General features: G+C 36.9%; 2 protein-coding genes and 1 long non-coding RNA gene across 3 annotated transcripts; 1 reads left to right on the top strand and 2 right to left on the bottom strand.

The window, feature by feature from the left end:
* Positions 1-14,705: 14,705 nt before the first annotated feature.
* LOC116211621 (chitinase 2-like) lies at positions 14,706-15,930 on the top strand. Its single transcript, XM_031546079.1, has one exon. The coding sequence runs from the start codon at positions 14,837-14,839 to the stop codon at positions 15,752-15,754; it is 918 nt and encodes a 305-aa protein (XP_031401939.1). The 5' UTR covers positions 14,706-14,836; the 3' UTR covers positions 15,755-15,930.
* Positions 15,931-16,014: 84 nt separating this feature from the next.
* On the bottom strand, positions 16,015-17,220 carry LOC116211622. The gene is made up of 2 exons (XM_031546080.1): positions 17,089-17,220; positions 16,015-16,698 (listed from the first exon to the last, which is right to left on the bottom strand). Exon 2 carries the CDS (start codon positions 16,687-16,689, stop codon positions 16,318-16,320), a length of 372 nt encoding a protein of 123 aa, XP_031401940.1. The 5' UTR covers positions 16,690-16,698; positions 17,089-17,220; the 3' UTR covers positions 16,015-16,317.
* A 1,370-nt stretch (positions 17,221-18,590) lies between these two features.
* LOC116211623 lies at positions 18,591-20,852 on the bottom strand. The gene is made up of 2 exons (XR_004157708.1): positions 20,563-20,852; positions 18,591-19,002 (listed from the first exon to the last, which is right to left on the bottom strand). It is a non-coding gene; the product is annotated as an uncharacterized LOC116211623 (long non-coding RNA).
* Positions 20,853-22,246: the final 1,394 nt, after the last annotated feature.

Here is a 22,246-nt window from a genome sequence, read left to right as displayed (position 1 = left end):
ATATTATATCATTATTTGTCCCCGCTGGAATTTATTATATATATCAACTGTCAAGTCATTATTTTGCCCTCGCTAGAAGAAAATTCTGGCTTCACCCCTATATATATATATATATATATATATATATATATATATATATATATATATATATATATATATATATATATACACGCTGATAGACTATAATCTGTATTATATATACTATGTCATTATTATTTCTTTGTGGTTTAATTCATTATTACTTAACTATCTTTTGGATGAAACAATATGAAAAGAGAGAAAAAAAAAGGGTGGCTAGTTCTGTCCTCGTGGACTATGTTGATTAACTATACTTTTTTTTTAAGTTCTATATTTTGATATCTGTAAGCCTATGGGACCTTCGTTTATTAATACATAGAGATTAATGAAAAATAAATATATATATATATATATAACCAATACGGATTAGTTTAAGCGGTTTGACTTGTTCCCCTTAAGTGAGGTCTCGGTTTTGAATCTTGCGAATGGAAAAAAAATCTGCACTATGAGACTTTTACCCCTTAATGGATCAACCTAACTCGAACTGAATTAGTGGACCCATTAGGCTCCCAAATACTTGGGTCCGAACTGGGAAAAAAGAACATAGAGATCAAATAACTGGGAAATATTTAGTCCTTATAGCTAATACGAGTGGAAATTATTAATAGCAAAGCCATTGAGTCATACAACCGCTCCGGCAGTTGGCAGTTATTAAAACCATTGGGCTTTTCTTGTTCATTTCCCGGCCTATTCCATGAACTATACACCTATATATTCTGTTAATTTCTCTCTGTAGATTGACTATACTCATGTCGATGAAGATGTTCGAGAACGCCTTGGCCACATAACATTCTTCTGCGCCCTCTGCTCAAGCCCTATCGCAAAGTCTTCGGATATGCCAACTCTCTACAGATTCTACGTTCGTGTAAGTCTCTCTCTCTCTCTCTCTCTCTGAAATCTATTAGCTCGTCGTGCGCTGTTATGTGCAGTCGCTCGGGAAATTAGTAATTCGGAAGAAGCATGTTCTGCACTTTATAATCATTCTTTCCATTGTTATGGATGAAACGGGAGGACAATAGAGTGGAGAGGATCGAGGTCTTTATGGAAGCGGACATATATTAAATTATTAACTTAGGTTGCGTTTGTTTACAATTTAATTAAATAAATGCTTAGAAGTTAGTTATATAGGAAAATGAATAAGAGAGAAAGAAAAAGATAAAAGATAAAGGTCTTATCTATTTAATGATTGAGTCAAAATTCACTTAATGAGTAAGTAAAAATTTTCACTCAATGAAATAAGTCATGTTTCACTTATTGATACTTTTTTTCCTCACAAAATATTTTTTTATCCTTGTCATTCCTACACTCTTTTTATATATTTTTTCTTTAATTAATTAAATGCTTAATTTTTAAACACTTAATTTATCAAACACCACCTTAGAAGTTCCTTTTTTTTCCCCACTATTTCTTTCATTCAATTGATCGTGCAAGATAAAAGAAGAACTTCCCTTTAGAGTACGAATGTATTTGTAAATATTGTGTGCCGTGTTTCATTTTTTTATTTTATGTTCAACCTAAAATGTGTGAATTAATTGTATAGTGAGAATGTGCGAATCTATTATCAAAGGGGGAGAACATTTGTAACTCGTCGGGGGACAGCGGATCATCTTCCCGATGTCCATTGTAATAGATGCGACGCATATCTGGGAGTGAATCAAGTAAGACCGATCATCCGATAATACTATTCCTCCGACTTTTTCCAAATTGATTTGTTCTTTGATATTTTCAACTTATAGTCGGGACGGGAAGGATGCATGTCTTAATACCGTTTCGATTCATATATACATCAGCGCTTTGCCAATAGCCGATGGGAGGACGAGGAACCGGGATTATTCATCTTCATGCTAACGTAAGTAATCAGAAGCGATAAATTTGTTTCAAACTTTTGTCTCGATCTATTTATTTACATGTCTCTTAATGCAATTACTGCAAGCATAGTAATATATAGTATGTGTTGTAATTGTTATGGGATTCATCATTCTCATGCTGATTAATATTGATAATTCTTGTTTGCGGGGATACACTAAACATTGTTGATGATCCGTGATTGTTTCATCCATCTGGTCACACTATACGATGTCACCACCCATTTCAATATTTCGTGAACTAAGCTGCCTCTAATAAAATAGCCAGATCAGGTTTTGATATATCTGGAGAATTCTTCTCGTGGGATGATTTTTCTTTTGCTTACGTGTTATGATCGATGGAATTTCTGGACCTTTTGAGATATTATGTGTCCGGTGGCGATATTGATGGTCTTTCGTGTCAACATATGGCAAAACTTTTAGCGAAAATGAAATTGGATTTTTCACTGTGAGAACGATTTCATTGGTCACACTTTGCATTAATTTATAAGGTCCACTTTCAATAGTTAAATACGTTCGACGCTTTAAAAGTACGTGGTTCATTTCGACATCCTAAAGTAAGGAGGGTTTGAAAACTATATCTATGTTACTATTTAAAGGGAACGATTTTTTTTGTTAATTAGCCAAATTACGAAGTTTAATAATAGTAATATTAAATTAAATAACTAATGTGAGTTGACTCAAGCAGTTTTGCGCTTGTTCCGTTTCAGTAATGCCTCGGGTTCGAGTCATTGTAAATGCAGAAAATCCATGCTATGAGAACTTTATCCTTTAGGGGGCCGACCCAGCTCGACTGAATTAGTCGGGGTTTAATTGAACTTCCGAATACTAGGATTCACACTGAAAAAATATTAAATTAAATAAAACGCATATTAAATTAAATAGAACACAAAATATGAGTATAAAATTCCTCTTCCGCAACTTTCTTTGCTTTTGGACTAAATTCACAATTCGGTCCCTGAAAGATACACCTCGCTGCAAATTGGCTCATGAAAGATTTTTTGTATATTAATTGATCCCTCCATTTGAAACGTTAGTACAATTTAGTCTTTTTGTTAAAGTTTTATCTAGTCCCTGATGGCAAACATTTACATAGCCCTTTATACGCTGACCTAGCCCGTTAAAAGCCACGCTAACTATACGGCACCCGAAAATGACGTCATGTTTTACTCTTTGTAAGTGACTTTTTTTTTTTTTTTTCAGAATTGGGGCCGAAGGTGTGAGGGACATTCGGTGATCCCACCCAATTGGGTGGTCGTGAAAATGGGGGCCCTGATCTCTCCCTCATGCCCTCTCTGTCTCCTGGTTGAAGAGAGAGAGAGAGGATGGGGGAGACCGGGGCCCCCTCCCAGCAACCTCTCCATGGGCGAGATGGGATCACTTTTCGATTGCTTTCATTTGATTTCTAAAAATAGTCCATCTTTTAAACGACCATAAGAGAACAAGGGATGTGCCTTGGTTGATCTGTTAATGTTTATCCAGCAAAAACTACTGGCTTAAATCGTATATAAAGTCCAAGCAAAGCTTTTTCTTATATAATAGTTAAAATCTATAATTACGTGCTAAAATATAATACTTAATCCTTTCATCAACAAAACAAATGTGAAACTTAATCATAGATAAGATAATAAGTATAACTACGAGTAATGCCGCTCGTAGTGAGAGTACTCGATCTAATTCTTAATTAATTATCTATTTATCATTTGTGATAGTAAGGTTTTGTTGTTGCGAGAGAAATATAAGAAAACGCACATGTGGTCAGAAAATTGTAGTGGCCGAAAGAAATCAGAAAATTGTATATCATCTCATCATTTTCGTAATTTGACAATTCAACATTTATTGATCTTTTGGATGAAACGTTAATTCTGCGTACTGTATATGGAGTAAACAATATATATAGGGATCTTTACTGATGTGAATTCTATATGCAAAGCACGCAATCAGTTACGTGCTTTACAATGTTACGTGCTTTACAAAAAAGAAAAAGAAAAAGTTACGTACTTCCAGAGTCGTCGGTGGCAATATATACATATATTTTACCAAGGCGGTGCAATAATCTTTTTTCACCAACGGCGGTGGCAATAATTTGTGGGTTCTATTACTCCCGTCTTGATTACTCGATAAATAATTAACTCCATGGAAATTTCCTATCTAATCTGTTTACATATAATGCTTCTAAATAGTGTAATACTAATGTTTGCAGCAAATCAAAACAATAGGATATTCGAGAATTGGCAAAACCAAACTATATAACTCTGAGATGTACGATCGTAATGGATCCATCCGATTGGGTACAGGCAGGGTTGAGTCAGAGCAGATGGATTGATCTTAACATACTAAAGTAATATGTTGTTTCAGATGAAATTTAATAACTGATCTTTTTTATGTGCACCACCACCTGATATTTAGAAATCCAGTGGATCCCGACAAATTCAGGATCGAATCCGGTCTCCCGACTTGGATAATATCCATTTACAAGACACAAAAGCGAGTCATAACTTAAGGATAACAAGTACGAAATGACTTGAACCAATTTATGTCGGTTGGTAACAAATCATTAATTATATGCATATATTTCCTTTTTTTCCGATTACAATGGAAGCCATGAGCCTAATTTGGTTGATAACTGATCATTAGTTACATCGATGATGCATATCTTACAATATGAGAAATTCGGCCATGCACATGAACGAACAGTGCCATTTTAATCCATAGCTAAATATCGGTGTGGAAGTAGTTATTATTATCACGGTCGTAGAAACAGCCTCTTCATTCCATCGACCCGTAGCCTCTGTCGGCAGTGAATTAGGAGATATATATATAGAAGAAACTGTACGTCCGATAATTCTTTTATTTTAAGTTGACATATAGTAATATGGAAAAAAGAACGTAAATTTCTCGATTCTACTCAGTATATACAAATTTATCATTTTTGGGACAGAAAGATTCTCATCAAAATCCAACTACGAAGTACCAATTCATACATACATATATATATGAGTTTATGGAAGTTTTGCAATTTTGCAGAACTTTAGAGGCAGTTTGTCAGAGACATTCTAAAGAATTTCTGAAACTTTTTGGAGGAAAAATCATTTCTGGCCAAGATTCGATAATTTACTTATGGATTCTTTACATTTTTTTCCCTGTGGTAGCATGTCGGGAGTGGGATCAGGAGTAAGCCAGGTGGAAAATACCTCTCTTTTCATTGTCTCGAAAACGAACCGAGGGAACTCTCCTGGAACAGAAGAAAACGCACCAATAGCAATGTGCCAAGACGAGGCAATGTATGTAAAAGCAACACATTCATTCGCAGGGTTAATTGGGTACTCTAAGAGATTGAACTTCCCGACTAGCTATAAAATGGGTTGAGGTGAAGAAAATGGGTCCATCAAGAACAACTCTTCTCTCCAAGTCCGATCCTTTTATTGCTCAGCAGCAATCCAGTTCCCGTAATTCCCACTGGTTTTACAGAAAGATCACCAAGTAAAAGTTAATGAAATATTAAAAGTGAGATAAAGTCTGATTGACTTAAATTAAACTAAGAACACAAAGTGATCAATCGATCAATAAGAAGAGATTATCTTACAGAGTCAGGAAACACCACCCAGCATGAATGTTGAGAGCCTGGCAATGGCTTTCCACTTCAACCTAACCATTAAGTTAATAATAATGAAATCGTCAACAAGATACTATTAAGTGATTGATCGATAACTAAATTAACAGTACAGCAGAGATGGAAAATTTATCGACCGAATCCCATCGTGTAATGTAACTCACATATTTGTCCCCTAATAGATAACAACATTTGGTGCAGTGAACATCGACTGACGTCCAACCTTCATCAGGGTAATGGTATTTATGATCATCATCAGTCCAAACATTGGCCCTACACATGCACACATATGTATGGAAAGCTACATGAGAAATATATAAAGGTCATCTTTCAAATTTTCTCATGAAATAATTAAAACATGCATTAGATATATGGGATGCTTGGAATTAAGAATTAATGTACGTCGGCGATACCAAAGATCGAAAAGAAATTATAATTAGAATCAACAAAAGTCAAGTAATCAAAAAACATTTAATTATGTCATTAATTAATTTAAATCAGTGAATATTTGTTTGAAAGTCTTACACTTTGGTGAAGGTTCCTCGCACTCTACTCATATTCTGTTCGTCAGCTGGGGTCATGCCGGCATCAAAGAAAAAGAGAACACCTCCTCCTTCATTCACCTGAAGAAAAGAACAAGAAATCCTAGAATTTCAACCGGTGCATCTGCTAGTAATTACCATGTACGATCAAGAACTTCGTACGTATGTGAACCCGATGAAATTCTATCATTTCTCTTCTTTCTTGTTCAATGATTAACAGATGTTGTCAATATATGGGAGAATTAGAAGATTTGCACAATAAGATATAGATTATACGTACCGCCCTTCTGAAAATATCAGTGAGAAACGCAATGGTAGTATGGCATTGTGGGCACACACACCGCTCCCAGGCACCCTTGGCAGGATCATCCATATCGACTAAGAACAACCTCCCCATAACTCCGAATGTAACTCGTCGAGTTCGAGAACAGAAGAACTCGATCTTCTCTGGTCGCTACTAGATCAGTCGAATGTTTGCGCGAGAAGTTTTCCGGGGACCAGAAGATTTGGATGAGTATGAATTTTATAGGAGTGTAAAGTAATCACTCTGTGAAGGAATAATAGATGTTCACTCTAGAAGATCATTCGTAACTGTAATCAGGTGGTGATGCAACCGACTAACGAACTATGGTCTATGTATATGCATGCATGCATGTATGTATGCATGCATGCATGTATGTATGTAGGTAGGCTTGCATGCATTAATAAAATGATAGTAATGCGTTATCAGCTTAACGTGCCATGTCCCGTTGTGCAAATTCGGGAAGTAAGTAAAGGATGAGAAGCTTATTCTGTACTTCGTAAAGGATTTGAAACAGGCTGCCAGTAGAGGCATTAAGGTCGGAATCTTCAAATTGTGTACGTATAATAATAATCTATACACTAAAACGAAGCCGCCACGACAAACACGTACATTAATTTTTTATCAATATATATTTTTAGATGAGAGAATTCTCCCCAGTAGCTATATATTTTTTTTCTTTTTACCTTCTTCAATAAATGCCATAAAGTAGTTTTAGTGGAAATGAATTGATGTCTCTCTATATGATTTTCTTGAATTTATTGGACGATTCACTAATTATGATTAACGGAAAATGGGAAGGTTCTCAAACCCTGATATCGTTAGCAGAATCTAAGCACGCATAAGAGGCTATTCAAACCGTGATTCCCCCCTGCCCCAAGGCGCGACTGTTCCGTTGTGCTCGGAAACGTTACATATGCTTGCATCCTGTGCATCCACATAATTTAAATATCCTGGAAAAATAAAGTTCAAGTAGAATAAATAGCAAGAGATCCAATAGAAAGCTTATCAAGGTTTACCAATGTGCTTGAAACTCTGTTGGCGTGGCACTCGAAGAAAGGTTTTCCGATGAGCTTACAGAGATATGTATGATTACCAATATTAACTTGATACAGGGTCCTCATATTGAGAGGAACATAGGAATGCGGGTTTCGAGAATTATCACGTGTATATACAGAGAGCCACGAAGTCGAGAATTACAGGTTTGGAGAATGATCGCGTGCATATACAGAGAAATTTACAAGTTCACTTCAAGGGACATCGAATAAATCAATATAAAGGAAATTAACCAACCGATAATAAAGTCATTGCTTCATGTTCCCAGGCTTAATTAGCACGAACCAATACAATAGTTAATTAACAGTTAAAGAGACCGACTGGCAGTTGACAGTTCAAGAGGGGAAGAAAGGAAAGACCGTGGGTTTGTTTTCCCCTTTTCCCGCTCAATCTCATTCTGTTCCTTCCTCAAAGAAATTTCCATCTCCAAGTTGTAATTTCTCTTTCATCAAACTCAATCTCTCACTTCTTGATCACCCAAATTGTAATTTCTCCTTCACAAAGAAATTGAAGGAAAACCATGGCTGCAGCAAATGCTCAGTGTGCCAACAAGCCCAACGTGATTATCCTCAGCGATGATGATAACGATAACGATGAATGCGAACTCTCAACATTCATCTGCACTGCTTGCACGACTCTACTTGCCCATGAGACAGATCTTCTCGGTCAGATGGCATTTAATCTCACTCTCGAGATTTTTGTATCATCCTGCATCCCAACCAAGACCATAAATACATAATTGCTATTTGCTCGATACATTTGTATATGTATGTATGTATATCGACAAAGTATTATTATCCAATAATAGGCGTTTTTTTATTTGCTGACAAGCTACGTTAAATATATATGATATTATGATGACTTAGGAAAAGGGATCGGGGAGGATGGCAGGCATGGGGCTGCGGTCTTTTCCAGACTGTAAGATAACATACAAATATGTTCTTTCAAGAGTGCCGTTTCTTGCTACATGACATGTAAAACCGATTCTGTCTTATGCAAAGCCTTAACGCACTCATCGGTCCAGAGAATAGACAACTTGAAGAAGATGAGATGGCAGCTAGGATCCTGTGTACAAATTGCAGTATACCCTTGGAATGGAAACTGGTGAGTACCCGGCCAATAATTAATCTTAATTAATCCTCTTGAATATTTGCTTACCAAATCGTCGGAACAATGTCCCTATCGGATATTTTAATTTCTCAGGTCCGTGTGCCTCGTCCTCATGATATGATCCAACAAGGAAGAGACATACTGCACTTGTAAGTTAACGGTTATTAATGTTATACTATATCGTTAATAATTCATCTCTACTATCTCTGATTATAATCATATTGCAGCTCTAGGGTATCCCGGATTCCGGTGGATAGTTCAATAGCTTCTACATCATCCGAAAACTGACCGAGGATATATTCCGGAAGATTTTGAACGGTCGATGAATCTTTTTTTTTTTTTTTTTGGCCCTGTCGGGTCATCATCTGCTGGATGATTGATGTATTCTAGGACTAATAGATGTGTACTTAGTCTATACGTCGAGTTTCATACACGATATATCTGCAAACTCTTTGATATTGATCATAGCATTGCTCCCCTCTCCCGAGTTTCATCATGCTCGACCGTTCGGTGCAAAGAAATCATATGAATATTTTTTACGTTTTCTCAGCCACACGTCAGTTGTCGAAGAATTTTGATTGCATTAAAACTATTTAATTTATTTATATATAATATAATATAATATAATATACACATATCTCATGCCTACATATATAGTGCACCTGTTATGTGCTGATAGGGCACAAGATGGAACGATAATCACTATATCACACCCTTTGAGGCCGTTTCTCAATTGTTAACCGCCAAAATTTCGATCAACCGTTTCACTCAGCAAAGCTTTTTTTTTTTGGTAAAAGCCTTCACTTACTGATTGTAATCTGCCCGGAGAGGACGAATTTGGGTTGATTTTGCAGAACTAGATCTCATTATGTTTGAGTTTTTATTTATGTAACACCATTAGTATTCATAGCGCTTCCTGCTAGAGGGCTGATCTTTACAATATTTTTGCACTTTTTTATATTCTTATGAATTTTATATTAATTATTTATTTAATTAGTCTCTGTTTTTTAAAAATATTTTATTATTTTATCCTATTTTTTACTATTCTCGGATTTTAATATGTTACTTTTATGAATTTATTAAAAATTAGATAAAAACCCGCGTATTGCGCCGACGATTATAAAGGAATTTAACATAGAAATCTTGAAACATCAAAACTTATTCGTATTGTTAATTAAAATTGGAATACAAGTAATCAATATTGAAAAAATTAGTTTGAAAAAGAAATTACTTTACAAAATTCTTTCTACAAATTAAAATTCAGTCAAAGAATAAGAATAAATAAATAAAACTACTAAAATTTAATGGAGAAAAGATTTTTATTAAATTATGAAAAATAAGAACAAATATAGGTATATAGATTGCATAAGTTTTACCGTTACAGAAGCGACGTCCATAATGGAACTCGAATAAAAATCATGTTAAAACGATCAATATCAAAATAATTAATCTCGAATAAAGTTCATTGAACAAATTAAAGTTCAATAAAAAAAGAAAATTATTTTGGAGAAGATTATTAAAACAATAAAAAAATTCTATTTATGAATCAAAATTCAATCATAAAAAAGAAAATTTGAAGAAGAAAGTGAAAAAGAGATTTGAAATTATATGTAGAATATTGTTCTCCTTTAATCGATACTCGGCTAGGCAGAGAACTATACATACACAGAGATTGAAATGTCAGAAAACGACAATTATATATTTAATCTATATATAGTAATCATTATAATCTATATATATTTAATTCAAGCGGCAACTATATATATGTGCTATCTATATATATTTTGTTGTGGCAACTATATCTTTTATATTATATATATATATATAGTAATAAAAATTATTGTAATGCCCCTATTGAGCTATATTCTATTATAATCTAAATATTGAGAGATGTATAGATAATCTATATAATTTATTGCATATTTTGTTCCATTGTATATATTCCGTGTGCTTTATGTCATTTTATTCCCTTATATGTATTTCGTTATGCCTTATATATATATTTACTATATAATTAACGAATTAAATTTCCTTAATAAAAATATAAAAAAATTCCTTAGTATAAGTTTTCTCCTTTCTTTATAAGAATATAATAATTTTCTTAATATAAATCAATAACGTGGCAACGTAAGATAGCTCCGTTTTCTATTTTTAATGATGTGGCGGCGTGAGAATTGGACTCATACTTTATTTTCATATGTATATAGATTTCTATATATATATATATATATTTTTTTTTTACTTTTTAGTGAAACTTTTTATTGGTGTTAATTTATTTTTTAAGAATTTTCTAGATTTTAATTGTTACTTTTATAAATATCTTAAAAAAATTTGGAATAAATCTTTAATTTTTTATTGCCTTGAGTAGAGAAAGAAAGTACCAAGGCAATTCATTTTAATTTTTGCTTTTTTTAACCACAAGTCATTTGCCGATGAATTATGATTGAATTGGAACTGTTCAAATAATATATATATATATATATATATATATAGAGGGTTGCACTTATTATGTATCGAAAGGGCACAAGATAGAAGGATAATGTATATATAATAGCCTTCCAGGCCATTTGTCAATTGTTTACCGCCAAATCTCAAAAAATCCGTTCCATTCAACAAAGGCTTCATCACTTACTGACTAAACCGCTGGGAGAGGAAAACGAAAGAGATGGCACAACCAGGCGACGAATCTGATCAAGAAATGGAACAACTGAGCGGCGATGAATCTGATAAAGAAATGGAATTTCCGGTCAATGATTCTTCTCCTAATTCGAGTGTTGATCCTCACTTCGCCTGTTCTTTTTGCTCTACTTGTATCGCAGGGTTCTTCTATCTGCATTACGCCTACAGTGTTGATGTAATCTGTCAAACGATCATATGACAATATGGTATGCTTTTACTGTGACATAGTTATTTTTTGTCAACTGATCAATTTTCGATTCTTTTGGATTGAGCAGACGGCTTCCGGAATCTGCAGAGATGTTGGAGTCTTTAGCGGAGTGTAAGTAGGTCGTTCCGGTTTTTTTCTTTTTTTCTTTTTCACTTCACTATCACCAATCTCGTACATTGGATTGACGGATCAGACAAAACGCATATATTCAGAGTGAATAATAATCGAATTTATCTTCTCATATATATGTGTGTGGCAAATAATGTGTAATGCAGGGGCAATGTGCTGATCGATGATGAAAGGTTGGAAGGTTACGGCATGGCCGCTCCAGTCCATTGTCTAACATGCCTCTCCTTCTTGGGATGGAAAATTGTAAGCGTATACTCAATAAGATAATGTTTCTCATCTTTGTCATCCATTTGAAATCTTTCTCGCATTCAGAAGCACAGTATCTGAGATGACTTCTCGCTATTATTTGTCAGGTCAATGTATTTTGGTGCTCGGAGTCGAGTATCCGGAATGGGAGATATATTTTCATCATGTACGTACTGACCTTTTAGCTATACTTAAATCTTATTATTATTTCCGAATAAGAGCAAAAATTCACTCTATTTCTCTAATATCAGTTCTGCTACCAAAAATTCGTCTGCATGCATTGCAGGGATAAACTCACTCTATTTCCCGAGGATCCATAATTATGGCACCAGAATCCCAATTACATGCATTTGGATTTTGCGCGAAATAATAACGTTCCGCTGAATAGCTAATGTAATGGTGATTGAGACCAGATTAATTGTTTGTCTTATGTATTACAAAATTGCATTTTGAGACATGTAATTCCGTTCAAGCGGGATACTTTTTGGATTTCTATACCGTGCACGACCGTGGAAACCAATTTTTATAAGTATTTTTTTATAATCATTTTTAGTAATATATTACATATATGGTAATATAAAAATAGTCATGTATATAAATTTTCATTCTTATTATCTGTACTTATCTGGAAACTGCACTCAAATGATAAGAAAGAAGGGAGGTTAAAGAAGGGGCGGGCAAGGGAGAGGGGGTGGGGGGGAACGGTTGGTGCCTTTTGGCGGCAAGCGGTGCCGCGTTGGCCAATGTTCACACTCTGCCGCCGGCGGCCAAAAACCGTCAGCGTGTCTTTTATGTTTTTTTCCCGCGCCATTTCAAGAAGCGCACCCTGTTATTCGGGTTTCTGTTTAATTAATTAATTGAGTTGATAATTTTATTTTAACTGTTGACATATCTTATGCAAACGAAAATAAAAATCATTCACCCCCCAAATCGAGTTAAGATAAGTCATTCACGACGCTTGATCCAGACCCCTTGCGGTGGAGGGGCGCGTTCACTCGATGAGTGACCAGAAGGAAAACCCCCGATGAACAATGATCGTAGGAAAAAACATGTCCGCTTATACTTTTCATTTCTTTAGTCTATTGTGAATGCTATGTAATGCAATACGATGCGCTATCAGGTTAATTGACCCTCTTGAGGTTAGGTTAACTTGTTAATTCATGTAGAGAATAAAACCTTGATTTGTTAAGTTGCTAGTTATCTTTATGAAACTCAATTGCATGAAGCCTAGCTATATTATTAGCATCAAAATTATAATTTATAGAGAAACACCAATCCTTATTACTTAATTAATTAACAGTGATTCTGATTTCGGCTTTTTTTTTCTTAATTACAAATACAACATAATTAGACAGCTTTCGTTGCACTCTATTCTTATAGTGATTTGTTATCATCTTTTGAATACAATAGTCATACCTGGTCTAGCCAAATAAGAAGAAAGGAATTCTATTTTATTTGTGGTATAATTAATAATAATAAAAGTAGATCGAAAAATATGAGGCACGTGAGTATCTTGCGATGACACTGACCATTTTTTGATATCAAGAGTTTTTGGATTAGATTTTTGTTAGTAGAATATTCGATACCCCTTCATTTATCCTTTCTCTGTCGGGCCTATCCCGCTGCTAAGTCCTTGTAGCCAAAAACAATTTAATAAATAATGAGGCAACAGAGTGAATTTGAATTTATTCGGCCCGTTCCGTTGATTAGAAATTGATTATTTTTGGCCATGATTAGAAATTGATTGATCATGAAAACTCCGATGACTTTAATAGGCTAAAAGCGATTCGTGGGGGAAAAAATCGATAAATGGAACAACGAAAACTCGACATGATGCAGCTCAGGGGCGAAGTTAGGATTTTCATTCAGGGGGGGCAAACTCATACTTTTGGGGTAAAATTTTAAAAATTTAAATTTCAGGGGGGGCAAAATACTAATTTTACATTTAAAAAACTCATAGTTTTGGGGTAAAATTGAAAAAAATCAAAGTTGGGTAATCAGATCGAGCGATCCATGCATGTATTACCGGAGGCATTTGATTCTTCGTCTCTCGAGTCTAGCTAACTAGTGATCATCAAGGCAAGGGATACATTCTAGGGATTGCTACATCCTTATCGTAGTCTTTAAATTGACCGTCTTATCGTAGCCTTTAAATTGTCACGTTATAACTCGAGTCACGCTAACTTCGAAAACAGACAACTAGAATGGCCTTTGTTCTATAGTGTTCATGTCATAGTTCATATGGTAAGCTCATCTCATCAGGCAATTCATTTAAGGTAGTTATTTATAATGCATCGTATGAGTCTTAGAACTTATTTGGATAGGAAGAAAGGGAGCGAATGAAAAAGAAAGTCGTATAGAATTTCTAAAAACTCTCGTAGTAGAACTTTCCATCCCCTTCCTTTCTTTTTCCCTCAACCCAAACGAAGGGTTGGACAATGTCTCCCTGTTCGTGGGGTAAAGGCTAGTTAATATTACAAGGAAGAAGCTCAACTTGACCACCCAACTAATACGTTGGTCAGACTTTTCCACTCTCCCTGGGTACGACTTCATTGAACCGATCATAGTTTGAAACGTACATTTGAAGTAGTTTCTCAAGTTACATGCTTCCCGGGCGACAAATGCTGGGCTATCATTCAACAGGCTCTGTCAACAGGTTCGGGTACCGAGCCAAATCCAAACCCTTGTGCATCAATAGGTTGATAACAGAAATAGATGAACTCGCGCGCCTCGGGTTCGCTCGCCTGCAATCCCTTTTTTACAGGTTGTACGTAGCCAGGCTCACCCGAAGTCCATAGATGTGGGGTTTATTTCCACACGTAGCTCGGCAAGAAATTTCTCGCCGACAATTAAGTCGAGTCAGAGCGCTATTTCCGCCTTCTCCCATTAGCGAAATGTATCTCTTTAACAGCAGACAGTGACAACATTAGTATAAGACATAGCTCGGGAAGAAATTTCTGGCCGGCAATTAAGTCAAGTACAAATTCACCAGAGACAATCAACGAACCAATGGCTCCCCACAAGCACTTGATCGCCCTTTTGATTCTTCAATCGCTTCTCCTCTCGTCTCAGTTCCCGGCCCTATGGGCGGCCCCGAGCTCAAACTTGTTCAGGGAGTACATTGGTGCTCAGTTCAAGAACGTTCGCTTCTCCGATGTCCCCATCTACGGAGGGGTCGACTTCCACTTCCTCCTCTCCTTTGCCATCGATTATGACTCCTCGGGCTCGTCCCCGACAGACGGGAAGTTCAACGTCTTCTGGGACACGGACAACCTCAGCCCCGATCAGGTTTCCTCGATCAAGGCCCAAAACTCGAAAGTGAAGGTGGGCCTGAGCCTAGGAGGCGATAGCGTGCACAGCAGCAAGGCCTACTTTGACCCTTCCTCCGCCCAATCCTGGGTTTCCAATGCCGTCGCTTCACTTACATCGATCGTCCAACGTTACAATCTTGATGGGATCGATATCGACTACGAGCACTTCAAGGCGGACCCCGAAACATTTGCAGATTGCATCGGGCAGCTCATAAGCTCCCTCAAGAACAACGGAGTGATTCAGTTCGCTTCGATAGCCCCGTTTGCAGACGACGATGTTCAGTCGCACTACTTGGCCCTGTGGAGAAAATACGGGCAAATCATTGATTATGTCAACTTCCAATTTTACGGTTATGATAAGGGCACCACCGTGTCTCAGTTCCTCGACTACTTTGATCAGCAGGCCTCGAACTATGATGGTGGGAAGGTCTTGGTTAGCTTCATCAGCGATGGGAGCAGTGGACTGTTACCAGAAAATGGGTTCTTCACGGCATGCAGCAGGCTCAAGAGCGAGGGCAAGTTGAACGGGATATTCATATGGTCAGCAGATGATTCAAAGGCAAACGGGTTTCCATACGAGAAACAATCGCAGGAAATGTTAGCGAGTGCCAACTAGCTCGGAGTTATCCGCAGTACGCATAATTTATTAAGAGAGAGCAGAGCTGTGTGTGTGGATTTGTGTTGTATGCTTCTATTCGACGTTTTATCAGCGTGTGGCCACATGCTGTATAGTATCGTAACATATACAAGTAAAGATCGATATAATGTGATATCTAGTCGATAACCGAGTTAGTATCTCTCTCATAATAACGGAACTTGATTCCCGAGCATCTCTTTACTCTGCTTCTCTGCAACCTCAATGCATACACCAAAACAGAAACAAATAATCATCCATCGAATGTATGAAGTGCGAGTTTATTGCTGAACCGACAACTCTGTGATCGACTAATATCATCCTCAATATCACATTTTGGTTTTCCCCAAGTAGAATATCCCAACTTGAATTTGAATCTGATCAGAACAGCTGAAAGCCAGCCTTTCCCATCGATAGTCAAGACGACTATGGCGCTGTTGTACATCGCCTCCACGTTGAATCTGCTTGATACACATGCACCTTCTCTACCAGTGGAGGTAACTGTAACTACAACTTCATCATTCCAGGGCAGGGAAATCATGGAACTACTGGGGAGCTTTATCCGCGACAGGCGGGGCCTTGTCTGCTGACACAGCGGCAGGAGGTACTCCTGTAGCCTTCTCTGCTGCTGCTGAAGATGATGAAGCTGAGGCTGCTGCAGACTCCTCCTCAGCTCGGACGAGCTCCCGGAGTCTCTCCTGAAGGACTCGGACCCTGTCCTCGGTCCTCCGGAGCTTCCTCCACCGGTAAGCCATCCAAAGGCCGAAACCGCCATAAACAACAACGTACGAAGCCCAGACATAGGGGTAGGCCTCCGCATTCTCTTTGATCTTCCGGTACTGTTCTTCCACCGTTGCTCTCCACCCAGCCGCTGAGGGACCCACGGCCTGCTGATCTCCTTGTTGCTCATCCGCCATTGCGCTCTCCTGCACAACGAACAAAAACAAGTATCGATCAGACCAGACACAACCTCATGACTTTTCATCTAAGCAGAAACGCCCCCCCGCCGATCACCAAATCCCACCCCAAGTCCCAACTTCTGCAGCGCATTTCCACAAACACATAGTAAGCAATGCACCATGCCCCTCGCCCAACAGCATCATCCTATGCCGTCAAATTCCTCACACCCAAAGGAGTGACGACGCAGTATTCACAAAGATATTGATTTTCAGATCAATCCAAGATCTTCTATTTCTTCTAAGCAGTCGAAGAAGATCGCAGCTAGCTGATACACCTTAAACTCCATATCCTACATATAGAAGCTTGGGAACATTAAATTCCATATCCTACACCATAGAAGCTTGGGAATTAATTACCTTGAAGCGAGCTGGTTGATTCTGCGCCCGCCTAAAGATTTATGGAGAAGGTGATGGTGATCGACCGGAGCTCAGTGGTGATCGATTCGAAGGGGGGAATGAGGATTCCACAGAATTCGAAATCCGACCCAACTAAGAGCCGAGGAAGGCAAACTTTAATTAGAGGCGGAATTGGGCCGGAATAGAATTGGATTTCGGCCCAACCAAACGGGCCATAAGTCCCAAGTTGTTTCTCTTACCGACAGATATTGCATATTTTTTTGTTGCTGATAGATATAGTTCATGATTGTTAATTTCGTCCATATCAACTATGTCGCACAAGGTATGTTTCCTTCATACGTCCTTTGGTTTTTTCCATAGCTAGTTAGTGACGTTAAGCCGTCATTATAATAAGTTACTCGAACAGTACTTTCTGATCGACTCATTTCAATTATAGAATTGTGTTTTCCCTTTAGTTTCCTCGTGTCATGACGTCGGCTTTTCTCGACCTCCCATAAAATAAGTGCCCAGGTAGTCTTTGTATATCAATATATGACATGACTCATTCCGGTGAATGGATCGGAATCTGAAAACCGGCCTCATACCGTTGACAGCATCCATCATCTTTAATAGTCAGAAGTGATGGCTTGCATGAGCCACACTCGAAACAGTTTTGGATAATTAGAGAATAAATTAACCAAACTATAACAATTATATGTAAGATCGAAATAGCTGTAAAAAAGAAAATACATGCATGTTTGATTGAAATAGATCGATCTGATTGAGTGGCATGGATGGACATGTACATGTCATACATCAGAAGCAGAAGGGCGAGAAAGAACACTAATATAGCATTGAAGATATTGCATATTGGGCAGCCTGAACGGGTGGTAGTTCACCAATTGTCCATGTTCAATTCTTTTACCTTCTTTTTTTTTTTTGGGTGATCTAGTTCGAGTTCGCAAGACTTGAATCCGAAATATTGATTAACGAGAATAATGCCGAACAGTATGAACCTATCCACAGTACAATGAAAGAGAAATAAATAATAAAGAGGCACGCGTAATCCCACTAAGTATTGAACCTGCAACCTTTAGATCAATAAGCGAGGGCATGCGCCATTGCGCTACTCCCTCTTTTGATTACAAACCTATTTTTAGTTAGTCTTCAATTTCTCATTAATTTAGATACACTCTAATCTAGTCTATCTAAGAACTATTGACAAATATAATATTTTTGAGCTCAAATAATACATATGAAGTGCACATATGTAGTTTTGCAGATTATACGACTGAATCATTGTCGACATATATTTTACAACTCGCATCTCCATTTCAGTATCTCTTTAATATTTTAGAATTTCCGTTATAAATAACATACGCGAGCGAGTGCTTTATAATTTGTTTAGAGAAATTTAAGGCAAGAAGTCAAGAACCCAAGCTAAGTGAGATCGATTTACAGGTTTCATTTCACGGGGCATCCGGTGAATCGATACGAAGGAAACTGATCAATAATAGAGTCAATTGCTTCATGATCGATCCCGAGTTTAATTAGGTATTATTAACAATTAAGAGAGGCAGTTAATGAGTTCGTTATATAGTTACCTTACCGCCATAGTGTGAGAAGGAAAACCGTTGCTTTCTCTTTCCGCTTTCCCTCTTAGTTTTTCCCTCTCAGTTTCAATATCCATCACCCCGCAAATATATTATCATCTCAATCACATACAGTTCTCCCAGAGGAAAACGATATATTGATCGATTGATGGCTGCAATAAATCTTCAGTGTGCTGCCGATCCTTCAGTGATTATCCTTAGCGATGATGATGAACAGGAGTTCGAACCCTCAACATTTATCTGCACTGCTTGCACTACTCAAGTTGCCCATGAGAAGGATCTTCTTGGTCACATGGTAATGATCTTCCCTCCCCACCTCTATCTGTCTTGCATCAATCACGATCCCACTAAACATTATTAATAACTCGTGTTGCTAATTAAACACGTGTCGATCGACCAAGTATTGATTAATCAGAGGTCAGCATGTAATTTGTATATACAAGAAATACATATGTTTTCTAATGAGCTTATAACCTTTACCACTTAGGAAAAGGGAATCGGAAAGGATGGCAGGCATGGAGCTGTGGTATTTTCCAAAGTGTAAGATCGATATGTAGCGTACATATATTCTTACGCACTTTCAAAGTCATATTTCTTGCTTTATTATATATATATGTGTGTGTGTGGATGGCAAGTACAAATTTACGATACTCTATCTTACGCGAATTAATTCGCAGTCATGATCGTCAAAAGTTTGGAGACTAGGCAGCTTGAAGAAAATGAAACAGCGGCCAGGGTCTCTTGTAATAACTGCAGTATCCCCTCGGGATGGAAATTGGTAATTAACGCCTTGACTGATCGACAATTTATCTTAATTAAGTTTGATTACCGAATCTCAGACCAACGTTCTTATCGGATAATTTGTCAGGTTCATGTGCCTCGTCCTCGTGGTATGATCCAGCAAGGAAGATATATACTGCACCTGTAAGTTCATAGTTTTTCTTTTCGATAAGTAAGTTCGTTTGTTATAACTGTTATATATTGTTATTATATACAATCTCTGTTGTGTTGATATTGCAGCTCTAAAGTATCCTGAATTCCGGTGGACAGTTCAACAGCTTCTACATCACCCGATAAGCCGTAACTTATCGAGGATATATTCCATGACATTTCAAATCAACGATACTGCAACCGTCATTTTTATTTTTATTTTGCCCTTTTGGCCATCGGGTCATCATCTTTTGGCCGTCAGGTCATCATCTGTTAGATATGAACTTAACCTATACGTCCAGTTTCATATTTCAGCAAATTTTCTTTGACATTGATCATAGTATTGTCCCCTCGCTCCCCAGTTCCATGTTACGAGTCACTAAAATTTAACAAATGACAAATTAGATGAAAAGCTGATATCTTAAAATTGTACCTGGAAAGACCAGAAAAAAAATATTCATCGTGCACAGGAATGGATCTCATGTATTATACTATTTTATGAATCATTAAAATGAAAAATTCATATCTTGAAATTGTACCTCGAAAAGACTAGAGAAAAATATGCGCCAAGCATAGGAATGGATCTAATGTATTATACTGTTTCATGAATCACTAAAATGACAAATTACATGATAAACTGATATCTTAAAATTGTACCAAGAAAGACTGGAAAAATAAAATTTAGATCATACATAAGACGGAACAATATACACACACATATATATTTGTCAATATGTATAGTCCCATGCATAGTGGGGATCATGTCTGTAATATATATATTTTTATATATATAATACACTTCTTACGGGTCGAAAGGGCACGAGAGGAATGGTAGTTTCTGCTAATTTCACGGGGCGCAATGGAAGCGAAAAAGGAACAGAAATTCAAAATTTCCTACCTGTGAAACTAATCCCTAGACCTACTAGAAGAATAAGAGTAAATAAAAGCGTACCTGTAATATTTAATATAGTCGACCGAGCGTCCCACGCGTGACGCCTCTACTGGTATCCACACCGACTTTGTCGACGAGTCTTCGAGATCGGCGGTACTAGCGACCAACACTCGAAAGAAACACCGATGCAACACCCGAAATTTTTAAACTAATGGACCAATTTGAGTTTGAACAATTCAACCCAAATTATATTAATATAAACTTATATGCATACACATATCATATATGTATATAAATGTCTGCACGTGTATATATATATATGCATACACATTATACATATAAAACATACACACACACTTTTTTGAATCCATCTCTTCTACTGCTTTTATAAGCAAATGGGGAGACAATTTCTTTTCCCATGACCGATGTGGGATGAAGGGAAATTAGTGTCCCCAAGTGACATGTGTCCATACACATGTCCATCCAAACAAAAGCCATGTGTCACCATATTAATCGTGCATCAATTTAGTCCATTTAATCTAATAAATCGAGTCTAATTAATCGACAAATTTAATCTCATTAAATATCCGATTAATCGGTCACACCATAAATCATCTAATCTCAATTAGACGTTTTTATTATTTCAAAATATCTCGTCAATTTAGTCGTAGTGTGTGACCCTGTAGGTTCCCAATTACGTTGACAGTAATATCGAAATCTCTATTTCAATATTACAAACAATGAGCGGCATCTAGCAATGCATCACTATTACTCAAGTAATCGGAAAGTCAATTTCTCGACGAACCTTGTGACCTACGTTACCATGTAATATAATCCATTTGTCCTCTATATCTCTATTGAGCCCAAGGCATGGTCGATGACATCCTTGTATGGCTCAATATCTCTTTTTCTTGGTTTACCGGGTAAGTCTATCAGAACAAATGAGCTCGATATCGTTATATCGACTCATTTGGGTATGCATACACTTTTAGACTTAACCACCAAGTGGCCGTGAGATATCGCTCCCGTTTCGTAGGAGGGACAAATCCTATCTTGGTTACTCACATTCCTCTCCATGCTCTGTGATATACCCAATAACTGTCTTTATAACCAGCCTGTTACGGTAGCGTTTGACAGTATCAAAGTATATGACATTACATGTAGGAATCCATGGTGACCTCAAGTCAAAGGACCATTACACTATAGTCACTTTGAGATATGCTAATGACAATCACGTAACAAACCATGTATCAATCTCATGGCGGGTCAGTCCAATACACATTACTCTTAATGTATACATGTGGTGTGATTTGATATCTCCATATCCATGACCTATGAGATTTGGTCATCAATCAACACTCACACTAGTCTAACCGTATTACCGTTGTCCTAATTAACGATAATATTTTGACTATGGACATTTAGGAATAATGTTCAGTAATTATAGGATCTCACAATCAAGTCACACTTGATGCCTATTGAACCTACTATTCCAAGGACATTATTGTGTAAAATCATATTTAGCGCAATCTACACAATAACAGATATGCCTCGTTTTATAATGAAATAGATATCATATTACAAAACTGATTATAAATTGCCTCTAGGGCATACACCAATTCCCAACAGTTTCTATATAATTACCTTTCGAGGAAGGGCAACTATTATATATAATATATATAATGCACCTGCAACTATTATATTTTTTCTTTAGCGGAGTGTACGTAGGTCATAAGTTCTCCTT

This window comes from Punica granatum, chromosome 6 (genome assembly GCF_007655135.1).
Source record: "Punica granatum isolate Tunisia-2019 chromosome 6, ASM765513v2, whole genome shotgun sequence".
Lineage (NCBI taxonomy): Eukaryota > Viridiplantae > Streptophyta > Magnoliopsida > Myrtales > Lythraceae > Punica > Punica granatum.
Note: the sequence above shows the minus strand (reverse complement) of the source record. Positions and strands in the feature narration are given on the sequence as shown.